Here is a 12,312-nt window from a genome sequence, read left to right as displayed (position 1 = left end):
CTTCCTCTTCACCCCCTCCCCGCCGCCTTGAACTTTGTCCCCTCTCCCTCATTCCTCAACAGTGACCAAAGTACACTTTCACAATTAGTTGATAGAAAATAAAAGTGACAACGATGCAGTCTCCAGCAAAGTTTAAGCGGCAGCAGGTCCCCTCTCAATGTAACTGTAATAATCCAGTCCTGTATTATTACAAATAAAGAGAAAATTGTGTAACACACAAGAGCCATTATCTTATTTTATATATATATGAATATGAAAAACTATGGTTGTTGTGGAATAAGGTTCCATGTTGCAGTTTTAAAACAAAGTTTGCCACGCAAGCCAAATGAACTCCGCAACTTTGATCTGTATTGGTTGTCACAAGAGGGCCCTATTGAGCCATGAATATTCAGTGTGTGTGCGTGTGTTTGTGTGTGTGTGTTTCGGCGTGCAGGTGGACTATGACAAAAATATTCGCTTACCTGCCTTGAGTCATACAGTCTATGATCTGAAGTGACATCCCCTTCTTAATCAATCGGCTTCAATATGATCTCACCCTTTACCAATATAACAGCTTTAATTCTTCTGAAAAGGCTTTCCACAAGGTTTAGGAGTGTGTGTAGGGAATTTTTGACAGTTCGTCCAGAAGCGTATTTGAGAGGTCACACAGTGATGTTGGATGAGAAGGCCTGGCTCTCAGTCTCCGCTGTAATTCATCTCAGACGCCTTGTGGAACTCACATTTCTCAGCCTTGACATATAGTTCATTCTGCAGTAACTGCTGCAACACAGAGCGGACATGAATGATGTGAGTCTCCTCATTCGGGGAGAATATCAAAATATCGTCCAAATATACAAAAACGTACACATTCAACATGTCACGCAAGACATCATTGACAAAGTTCTGGAACACAGCTGGAGCGTTAGTTAGTCCAAAAGGCATTACCAAATACTCGTAATGTCCCGTTGGTGTGTTGAATGCTGTTTTCCATTCACCCCCCTCCCTTATCCTGACTAGATGATATGCATTTCTTAAGTCAAGTTTGGTGAAAACCTTGGCTCCCTCCAGGAACTCAAAGGCCGTGAAGATGAGAGGAAGAGGTTACCTGTTTTTCACGGTTATGCCGTTGAGACGCCAATAATCGATACAGGGTTGCAGAGTCTTGTCCTTCTTGTCCACAAAGAAAAATCCGGCTCCTGCAGTTGTGCTCAGTGATTCATCCACATACTCCTTCATAGCCTTCTGTTCCGGCCCTGAAAGAGAACAACCTCCCTCATGGAGGTGTGGTTCCAGGCAGCAAGTCAACTGCACAGTCATAAGGTTTGTGGGTGGAAGAGATTTGGCCTTGGACTTGGAAAAAACGTCTTTAATGTCCTGGTAACACGTGGGCACCTGAGATAAGTCAGTATCCCCAGATGGGGTCTGTGGATTTTCGTTTGAAACATAGCCCTGGACATCGCATGGAGGCTTGAAACAGTTCTGGGCGCAATTGCTGCCCCATGACATAACCTGCCCAGAGGACCAGTCAATGTGGGCGTTATGTAATTTCAACCATGGGTTCCCTAAGATAAGGTCATGATTCATGGCGTCAAAAACATGAAAACTAATGCGTTCCGAGTGAGAATCAGGAAATGTCAATGTGAGTGTTTGGGTGCGGTGAGTGACCTTGCCCATAAAACTGCCGTCTGCAGCATAGGTGTTGAGGTGGCGTTTTATTTCAAAGGTTCTAAGGTCATACGTCTAACGAGGATGGAGTTGAGTAAGTTTGCGTCAGAACCAGAGTCAATTAATACAGGTGTATGAATTTCTTGATCAGGAGAGCATAGTGTCACTTTAGGAAGAACCCGTGTAGGGTCTTCCTTAATGAAATTCAGACTCACCTCTCCCGTGCCCTTGCTACCGGCACCGGCAACTTTGACGTGACAGTTGGTCACGGAATGACCCAACTGTCCGCAGTAAAAGCACCGCCCCTCCCTCAGCTGCCGTTGACGTTCCTCAGGGGAGAGACGGAACCTGCCCAGTTGCATGGGTTCATCCGTGGTGATGCTAGCCAGTGGGTTGAGACCGGCAACATGGGATCTGCCTTGGTTTGGCTGGTCACCGGGGCTCTTCCTCCAAGTGCGCGGCGACCCAGCCCTCCGCCGAACTCCGTCCAGCTCGCGATCCAAAAGCCTCTTGTCGATCTTTACGGCGAGAGCGATGAGAGTGTTCAAGTCGGTCGGCAGGTCTTGCGGGACTAAATGATCCTTGACGGCGGGGTATAGTCCTTGAAAAAAATGCATCGAGCAGTGTCCTATTATTCCACTGACTCTCAGCTGCTAGAATGCGAAACTCAATCGTGTAATCTGAAACCCTGCGCTTGCCTTGTTGTAAGGTGACAAGGGAGCGAGCTGCCTCACGGTCTGGTGTGGAAAATTCAGCAGTAGCCCACGTCTCCGCACGACCAGTCAGGTGGGAAATGACGAAAGCGATTTTTGACCGCTCGGTGGGGAAGGCAGCTGCCTGCAGCTCAAAGTGGAGTTCGCACTGAGTGATGAACGGCTTAATATTCACAGAATCTCCAGAGAACCTCTCCGGTCGAGAGAGCTGTGGGCAGACAGCAGTGGAGGTGGCAGGTGGCTGCATGGTAACTGCTTCACATGAAAATGTTGGTACCGTGGCGGCATCAAGTGTTGTTCCAACTGGTTTCTTCTTCTGAATCATTTTCATTTAGAGTGAAGACACCTCATCATCATAAATTGCAAATGTATCATTTGCAATTTAGAGTGTTCAATTAACGTGCATGTTTTTGGGATGTGGGAGGAAACCGGAGTGCCCGGAAAAAACCCACGCAGGCACGGGGAGTACATGCAAACTCCACACAGGCGGGGCCGGGGATTGAACCCCGGTCCTCAGAACTGTGAGGCAGACGCTCTAACCAGTCGTCTACCGTGCCGCCCTCATCTGGCCAAAGAATCTTATTTCTCACCATCTTGGAGTCGTTCAGGTGTTTTTTTTTTTTTTTTTTTTTTTTTTTTTAAGCAAACTCCATGCGGGCTTTCATGTGCCTTGCACTGGGAAGAGGCTTCCGTCGAGCTACTCTGCCATAAAGCCTCGACTGGTGGAGGGCTGCAGTGATGGTTGACTTTCTAGAACTTTCTCCCATATCCCAACTGCATCTCTGGAGCTCAGCCACAGCGATCTTTGGGTTCTTCTTTACCTCTCTCACCAAGGCTCTTCTCCCCCGATTGCTCAGTTTTGGCCGGACGGCCAGCTCTAGGAAGGGTTCCGATCGTCCCAAACATCTTCCATTTCAAAATTATGGAGGCCACTGTGCTCTTAGGAACCTTAAGTGCAGCAGAATTTTTTTGTAACCTTGGCCAGATCTGTGCCTTGCCACAATACTGTCTCTGAGCTCTTCAGGCAGTTCCTTTGACCTCATGATTCTCATTTGCTCTGACATGCAGTGTGCGCTGTAAGGTCTTATATAGACAGGTGTGTGGCTTTCCTAATCTAGTCCAATCAGTATAATCAAACACAACTGGACTTCAATGAAGGTGTAGAACCATCTCAAGGATGATCAGAAGAAATGGGACAGCACCCGAGTTAAATATGAGTGTCACAGCAAAGGGTCTGAATACCTTTTTCATTTTTAATAAATCAGCAAACATTTCAACAATTACGTTTTTTTCTGTCAATATGGGGTGCTGTGTGTACATTAATGAGGAAAAAAATTACTTAAATGATTTTTACAAATGGCTGCGATAAAAAAAAGAGTGAAAAATTTAAGGGGGACTGAAAACTTTCTGTACCCACTGTATACTTCGATTGGTTGGCGACCAGTTCAGGTTCAGGGTGTATTCCACCTCTCGCCCAAAGATAGCTGGGATAGGCACCACCATGCCTGCGACCCTAGGATAAGCGGTACAGAAAATTGATGGATGGATATATATATATATATATATATATATATACTTAAATACTTATTTCAGCCGCTGTATATATATGTGTGTACATGTACTGCGGCTGAAATAAGTATTTAACACGTCACCATTTTTCTCACTAAATATATTTCCAAAGGTGTTTTTGACATGAAATTTTTACCAGATGTTGGAACAACCCAAGTAATCCATACATACAAAGAAAGTGGAACAAATAAGATGAGAAATTAAGTTCTGTATAATAATGTGAAATGACACAGGGAAAAAGTATTGAACACATGAAAAGGGGAGGTGCAAAAAGGCATGGAAAGCCAAGACAACAACTAAAATCTATCAATAATCATACAGCAATGCAGCCCCTTGTTAGTGCAAATGAATATCAGCTGGTTCAGTCCTAATTGATGGCTGACAAAAAGGTCTCATTGCCAAGGTGTGAGTCAGGACACATCGCTTGATGGGTAAGAGCAGAGCGCTGTCTCAAGACCATCGCAAACTAATTGTTGCAAAACATAATGGCATTGGTTACAGGCGCATATCTAAGCTTCTGAATGTTCCAGTGAGCACGGTTCGCCTCAATACGTAAGTGGAACGCCAATTATACCACCATAAATTTGCCTTGATCAGTGTTCCTTGCAAGATTGCTGACAGAGGAGTGTAAAGAATAATCAGAAGAGTTGTCCAAGAGCCAATGAACAACTGTGGAGCGCTTAAAAAAGACCTGAAATTCGCAAGTACTTGTCACAAGGAAAACAGTGAGTAATGCACTCCGCCACCATGGCCTGTATGCACGCTCACCATGCAAGACCCCATTGCTGGGGAAAAAAAGCATGTCAAAGCTTAAAGTTTAAAGTTTGCTGAACAATATTTGGACAAGCCAGTTAAATACAGGGAGAATACACTCCGGTCGGATGAGAGCAAAATTGAACAGTTTGGATGCCACAATGCACACCACGTTTGGAGGAGAAAAACACCCTAAAAACACCATACCAACAGTGAAGTTAGGAGGTGGGAACATGATGGTGTAGGGCTGCCTTTCAGCAAATGCTACTGGTAAACTTCGCATTATTGAAGGAAGGATGAATGGGCAAATGTACCGAGACATTCTTGACAAAAATCTGCTGCCATCTACGAGGAGGATGAAAATGAAACGAGGGTGGACATTTCAACAGGATAATGATCCAAAACATACTGCCGAGGAAACTTTCAAAGAAAAAAAAATAAAGCCGCTAGAATGGCCCTGCCAATCACCTGACTTTAATTTAATTGAAAATCTATGGAAAGAACTGAAACTCAAGGTACATAAAAGAAGCCCACGGAACCGCCAAGATTTTAAGACTGCTTGTGTGGAGGAATGGGTCAAAATCACACCAGAGCAATGCATGAGACTAGGAGGCGTCTTGAACCTGTCATTGTAAACAAAAGTATTAAATAAATACCAGTTTGTGTGTTCAATATTTTTTCACTGGTGGTATAAGGTATTAATTTTCACTGCTTTTATATACAGTTGTGCTCATAATTTTAGTAGGCCTATTAAGTTATAAAGTTTATAGAAAACGTGAGTGATCAGGCAAGAAAACCTTTTTGACGATTTAATATCAGTATGCTTTCTGTTATTACTGTATGTTAATACTATACTTTAATTTGCACTTATTTATGTATTTATCATATTGACTATATAAAACATTTACCTACACTCTACACATTTCTAATATTTAATGCTACATTCTTCCAATGCTAATGTTACTTTTTTTTCTTTTTAGAAACAATCATAATAAACTCAGTCACACCTCAAACTTGTTGTTGTCTTTTGCTTGGCAATGGGATTCCTCCTTAAGTTGTAGACTTTCTCACTTTCTCGCCAAATCTGATGACGATGTGATTTGCAAACTCAAGATTTCATCATATTTGGGCTTGTCAGTCTGCCAAAGAAAGTTTACAAGTCAGAAGCAGCATGGAAAGGAAAGAGGGCAAATGGTACTTGAGAATGCCTTTGAGAGTTAGCAAATCTTTCTTGTTCTCTCAGTAGGAAAGACTCACTTTCTCTGCCTCGATCATCTTATACCATTTTTAGGTTCAGGCTATCAGCACCTTTTTGTGTGGCGCTCGTTACCCCAGCCCACCCTTGGGAAGATGTCATTATACTGTATTTGGATTGGTAACAGAGCTCTTTCTATCTCTCTGAGGCGTGCCACTGACCTGTAATTAAGTCCCATTGTTGCTTTTCAGAGGAGACTCCTCAGCAAAGCGAACAGAGGGCAGTGTGTGTGGATTCCTGACAGTTCAGGCAACTGCTGTTACAAATTCTCTAGCGCACAAGCTGGGTTTATCAAGATTGACCACATGCAGCACGCATGTACAGTTTGTGCTTGCATTTTCCCTCTCCAGAGATACGCAAACAGTACTGATTGGTGATGAGATACAATCCACACTGTCCATCTGTTATTAGTGAGACTTTACAGGCTGCTTCTGTGTACTCACTACCAGCTCTCTGTCTCTGCATCTTCCTAGTGCCCCCCTCCACCACTATTCAACCCCATTGATCATGCATGCAGAAATTTAACCACCCCTTCATTCATGTCCAAATAGCCCCTGTCCCATTTCCAGAACTTCATCTGCTGTGAAGGGCAGGCAAGCTAGCAGACTGGACACTGCACTATAATAGCAAGACCATAAAACAAATTATCTGCTTGCCCATACTTACATGTAATGACTGTAAAAGAAGAATACATGCTGTCCATCTACATTCACACTTAGATATATGCAAATGTGCTCCAAAGGCTGAGCTTTCTGAAAGAACTGCATGCACCTTACACCCAGCACAAGTCAAAGCTGCCATTGTCTTTGTGTAAATTACCTTGGCTGTTGATTGGTCTTAACATTGGTTACCAGGTCACATGTTGAAGCAGTGTTGAGAAGATTAGCTGGAGCTGGCTTTGGCACTAATTAAATACTTGAAGTCCAGCAGTGAATGAGCACCACACACAAGCCTCCTGTTAGAGAACACTGCATCAGCTGGTTGGCAGCACTGGGGGAGTATTAAAACTTAGAACTTGAGGCTGACTAAAACCTTTAAAAACTTGCTGACCAGAAGGATCCTTAAAAAGCAGCCTCTTGATGCACTCAAACTGAACTACCATGGGATTCTGAGTCGAGTGAGTCTCGACTGTCAACACCTAGACTCAAATTCAAAGCACTTTTTTTTTAATTATAAAAAGAGCTTCATGTTGACTTTGTTATTTATGACTTGATCTGATGTACAGTGCCATGAAAAAGTATTTGCCCCCTTCTTTTTTTTGTGTGCATAGTTTCCCCACTTTAATGATAATTTTAAGATCGTCAAACAAATGTAGTATCGGAGAAAGTTAACCTAAGTAAACATAAAATGCAGTTTTTAAATGACGATTTTTATTTATTAAGGAAAAAAGAATATTCAAAGCTACCAAACACCGTGTGAAAAAGTAATTCAACCCTCAACTTAAAAACTGATCGGGCCACCGTCAGCAGCAACAACTGAAATCCAGCATTTGCTATCACTGACGAGTCTTTCACATTACTGATGAGATATTTTGTCCCTCTCTTCCTTGCAGAATTGTTTTAATTTAGCAACAATTGAGGGTTTTCGAGGATGAACACCCTTTTTAAGGTCATGTTACAGCATTTCATTTGGATTCATGTCCGGACGTTGACTACGTCACTCAAAAACCTTCATTTTTTTGTGGCCATTAGGAAGTTGACATGCTGGTGTGTTTTGGATCGTTGTCGTGCTTCAGAAGCCAAGTCCGCTTCATCTTGAGGTCACAAACTGATGGCTTCAGGATTTTCTGTTAAAGAGAAGAACTCATGGTTCCATCAATCACAGCAAGTTGTCCAGGTCCTGAAGGAGTAGAGCAGCCCAAGACCATCACACTACCAACATGTTTGACTGTTGGTATGCTGTTCTTTTTCTGAAATGCTGTGTTACATTTACGCCTGATATAACAATGAGACACACACACATTCTTTGGATCATTGTCCATTTCTAAAACCCATTTGCGCCCAAGCTATAATTTCGTGGCTGATATTTTGAGATGTTGCTTCAGTATTTTAACATTATATTCTTTCCTCATGATGCCATCTATTTTGTGAAGTGCACCAGTCCCTCCTGAAGAAAACAATGCCACAGTATTTCAAAGTTGGGATGCTGTTCTCAGGCTTGCAAGCGTCCCTCTTTTTCCTCCAAACCTAACGATGCTCATTATTGCCAAACAATTCAATTGTAGTTTCGTCAGACAACAGGACATGTCTCCAAATACTGTATTAAGGTATTTGTTCCTGTGTGCATTTGCAAACTGTAAACTTTTTGATAGTTTTTTTGTTGTTGTTGTTTTTGTTTTTTTGCAGTAATGGCTTCTTCTTTGCAGAATGGCCTTTTAGTCGATGTTGGTACAGTAAAAGGAGTACTGTGTACACACTCTTACCAGCTTCAGCCAGTATCTATCGAAGGATTTTTGCTTTTGTTCATCGGTTGATATGCATATTTTGGACCAAATCATGTTCATCTCTAGGATACAGAACCCGTCTTGATGGCTGGACATTTCCTTGCTATTTAAGTTCTAGTATAATTGTTTAAACAGAGAAACGTGGCATCTTCAGCCATCAGGAAATTGCACCCACGAATGAACTAGAATTGTTCAAGTCCACTTCCTGATATCTTGACTGATTTCTTTTGACTTTTCCATGGTGTTACACAAAGAAGCAATGGGTGCATAGTGCCTGCATAGTTCAAATACATCCCAAGGTGTGTCTCTAATTATTTCAAATATTGTGAATAAACCTATCAGAAGCTTCCATGCCATGACATAATCAACCGGATTTTCTCAAATTGTGAAAAGGCATAGTAATCTAACTATATGTAAACTTCGTACTTAGAAGAAAGTAATGAAAAATTGCCTGAAAAATCCTTCCGTCATTAGTCTGGCATTTAGCAAATGGAAATAATTTGAGTAATCCTAAGTGACCTAAAACAGGAAAAGTTTCGTCTGATTACATGTTAGATAGTGAGGGGGGAAAAGCACGTCTTTTTTATATAGTGTATGTAAAGATCTGGTTTCAACTACATACAGCGGGTATGGAAAGTTTTCAGACCCCCTTATTTTTTTCACTCTTTGTTATATCGCAGCCATTTGTTAAAATTATGTAAGTATTTTTTTTCCTTATTAATATACACACAGCACCCCATATTGACAGGGGAAAAAAACGTAATTGTTGAAATTTTTGTAGATTTATTAAAAAAGAAAAACTGAAATATCACACAGCCATAAGTATTCAGACCCTTTACTCAATATTTAGTAGAATCAGAATCAGAATCAGAATCAGAATCATCTTTATTTGCCAAGTATGTCCAAACACACAAGGAATTTGTCTCCGGTAGTTGGAGCTGCTCTAGTACAACAGACTGTCAATTTACAGAACACTTTGGAGACAAAGACATTGACAAAAAACAATTGTGCAAAAAGATGCAGAGTCCTCTAGCACTTAGAGCAGTTCGAATGACTAATATTGCAATAGACCGGTGCAATGACCATTGTGCAAGGGGCGCTGAGACTTCAAGGAGTGTATGCGGTTTAAAGTGACGAGTAGTGCGATAATCTGGGACAATGTTGCTTGTGCAAATGTTACAGATACTCCTCAAACAGTGTGCAATGGAGCAGATGCTACTCTGGCAAGAGTGGCCAGTATATGCAAATAGTGCAGCATGGCGAGACAACTACAGTGAGTGCACGAGTAATACATAATTGGCCCCACAGAAATGTGACAACGAAGTCAAAAAATTGCCAGCATGTTGTAATGGAATTGTAGGTCAGGTGTTTAAGAAGTTGATCGCAAGAGGGAAGAAGCTGTTGGAATGTCTACTAGTTCTAGTTTGCATTGATCGGTAGCGCCTACCTGAGGGAAGGAGCTGGAAGAGCTGGTGACCTGGGTGCGGAGGGTCCGAGAGGATTTTGCACGCCCTTGTCTTAGTTCTGGCAGCGTGCAAGTCCTCAATGGTGGGTAGGGGGGTACCGACAATCCTTTCAGCAGTTTTGATTGTCCGTTGCAGTCGGAGTTTGTCCTTTTTTGTAGCAGCACCGAACCAGACTGTGATGGAAGAACACAGGACTGATTCGATGACCGCTGTGTAGAACTGTCTCAGCAGCTCCGGTGGCAGGCCGTGCTTTCTCAGAAGCCGCAGGAAGTACATCCTCTGCTGTGCCTTTTTGAGGACGGAGTTGATGTTGGTCGCCCACTTCAGGTCCTGAGAGATTGTAATTCCCAGGAACTTAAAGGTCTCGACGGTTGACACAAGGCGGCTGGACAACGTGAGGGGCAGCTGTGGCGAAGGATGCCTCCTGAAGTCCACGATCATCTCTACAGTCTTGAGCGTGTTCAGCTCCAGGTTGTGTCGGCGGCACCACAGCTCCAGCCGCTCCACTTCCTGTCGATATGCAGACTCGTCACCGTCCTTGATGAGGCCGATGACAGTGGTGTCATCTGCAAACTTCAGGAGTTTGACAGTCGGGTTCGCTGAGGTGCAGTCGTTCGTGTAGAGAGAGAAGAGCAGCGGAGAGAGGACACAACCTTGGGGCGTTCCAGTGCTGATGCTGCGTGTGGATGAGATGGTCTCCCCCAGCCTCACCTGCTGTGTCCTGCCCGTCAGAAAGCTGTAAATCCACTGCCAGATGGCAGGTGAGACACTGAGCTGGAGAAGCTTGGATGAAAGGAGTTCAGGGATGATAGTGTTGAAGGCTGAGCTGAAGTCCACGAACAGGATCCTCGCGTAGGTCCCTGCACTGTCGAGGTGTTCTAGGATGAAGTGCAGTCCCATGTTGACTGCATCATCCGCAGACCTGTTCGCTTGGTAGGCAAACTGCAGGGGGTCCAGCAGGGGACCTGTGACACTCTTGAGGTGGTCCAGCACGAGACGTTCAAAGGACTTCATGACCACAGATGTCAAAGCGACAGGCCTGTAGTCATTCAGACCCGAGTTTGCAGGTTTCTTGGGGACTGGAATGATGGTGGAGCGTTTCAAACAGGATGGAACTTCGCACAGTTCCAGAGATCTATTGAAGATCTGAGTGAAGATTGGAGCGAGCTGGTCCGCGCAGACTTTGAGGCAGGATGGGGACACATGGTCCGGGCCTGCCGCTTTGTTAATCTTTTGTTGGTTGAAGATGAGTCTCACATCCTGTTCATGAATGGTTAACGCAGAACTCAGAGGTGTGATTGTGGTCGCGGGTGCGGCCGGGTGGGTGTGTGGTGTGAAACTGTCCTTTTCAAATCTGCAGTAGAAGGTATTCAAGTCGTTGGCTAGTGTGCTATTGTTCTCAGCTTGGGGGGATCGTCGCTTGTAATTAGTCAGCGATTGGAATGCATGCCAGACTGATTTAGAGTCGTTTGCGATAAACTGTTTTTCCAACTTTGCTGCATAGTTTCTTTTTGCAATGTTAATTTCTTGAGTAAGCTGGTTTCTAGCTCGATTATACAAGCACCCTTTTGAGCTAATACAGCCATGAGTCTTTTTGGGAATGATACAACTAGTTCTTCAAACCTGGATTTGGGGATCCTCTGCCATTCCTCCTTGCAGATCCTCTCCAGTTCTGTCAGGTTGGATGGCGAATGTTGGTGGGCAGCCATTTTCAGGTCAGGAGAATGTACAGTATAAAGGGTGAAAAATTAAGGGGTCTAGCATCATCCCCTGACCTCAACCCTTTTGGGAACCTGTGGTACATCCTTAAAAGGGAAATCAATGAGTATTGACTTCAGTATACATCAGCAACTTTTGAGAGGCAATTCTTACTTCCTCCAATGAAATACAGGCAGAGACTATCCAATGACTTACAATTTCAATCGATGAGAGAATTGTTAAGGTGATATCGAAGAGTGGTTCCAATGTTAACATGTAACTTGGTTGCTACATCCATCCATCCATCCATTTTCTGAACCGCTTCTCCTCACTAGGGTCGCGGGCGTGCTGGAGCCTATCCCAGCTGTCATCGGGCAGGAGGCGGGGTACACCCTGAACCGGTTGCCAGCCAATCGCAGGGCACATACAAACAAACAACCATCCGTACTCACATTCACACCTACAGGCAATTTAGAGTCTCCAATTAATGCATGTTTTTGGGATGTGGGAGGAAACCGGAGTGCCCGGAGAAAACCCACGCAGGCACGGGGAGAACATGCAAACTCCACACAGGCGGGGCCGGGGATTGAACCCGGGTCCTCAGAACTGTGAGGCTGACGCTCTAACCAGTCGTCCACCGTGCCAAACTTGGTTGCTACATATATATATATATTTTTTTAACTGTTGTGTATGATCATTTGGAACAATTTGTTTTGAGTGAAAGGCACGGTGGACGATGGATGTTTTGAGTAATTCGGCAAGGGAAATACT

The 12,312-nt window shown here is 43.7% G+C and overlaps 1 protein-coding gene across 4 annotated transcripts; it reads right to left on the bottom strand.

The window, feature by feature from the left end:
* Positions 1 to 69: 69 nt before the first annotated feature.
* On the bottom strand, positions 70 to 6,853 carry LOC133474640 (uncharacterized). Of its 4 annotated transcripts, none has more exons than XR_009787581.1 (5): positions 6,754 to 6,853; positions 5,687 to 5,818; positions 3,775 to 3,870; positions 1,085 to 2,162; positions 70 to 759 (listed from the first exon to the last, which is right to left on the bottom strand). XR_009787581.1 is itself a non-coding variant. In XM_061766473.1 (2 exons), the coding sequence occupies exons 1-2, from the start codon at positions 1,651 to 1,653 to the stop codon at positions 693 to 695; spliced, it is 636 nt and encodes a 211-aa protein (XP_061622457.1). In that variant the 5' UTR covers positions 1,654 to 2,205; the 3' UTR covers positions 70 to 692. The 4 variants fall into 4 exon arrangements, 1 of the variants encoding a protein (XP_061622457.1); XR_009787580.1 differs by lacking the exon at positions 6,754 to 6,853 and adding an exon at positions 6,601 to 6,732; XR_009787582.1 differs by lacking the exons at positions 70 to 759; positions 1,085 to 2,162; positions 6,754 to 6,853 and adding an exon at positions 2,353 to 2,565 and having other exon boundaries at positions 5,687 to 5,930.
* Between the last annotated feature and the right edge of the window lie 5,459 nt (positions 6,854 to 12,312).

Source organism: Phyllopteryx taeniolatus, chromosome 3 (genome assembly GCF_024500385.1).
Source record: "Phyllopteryx taeniolatus isolate TA_2022b chromosome 3, UOR_Ptae_1.2, whole genome shotgun sequence".
Lineage (NCBI taxonomy): Eukaryota > Metazoa > Chordata > Actinopteri > Syngnathiformes > Syngnathidae > Phyllopteryx > Phyllopteryx taeniolatus.
Note: the sequence above shows the minus strand (reverse complement) of the source record. Positions and strands in the feature narration are given on the sequence as shown.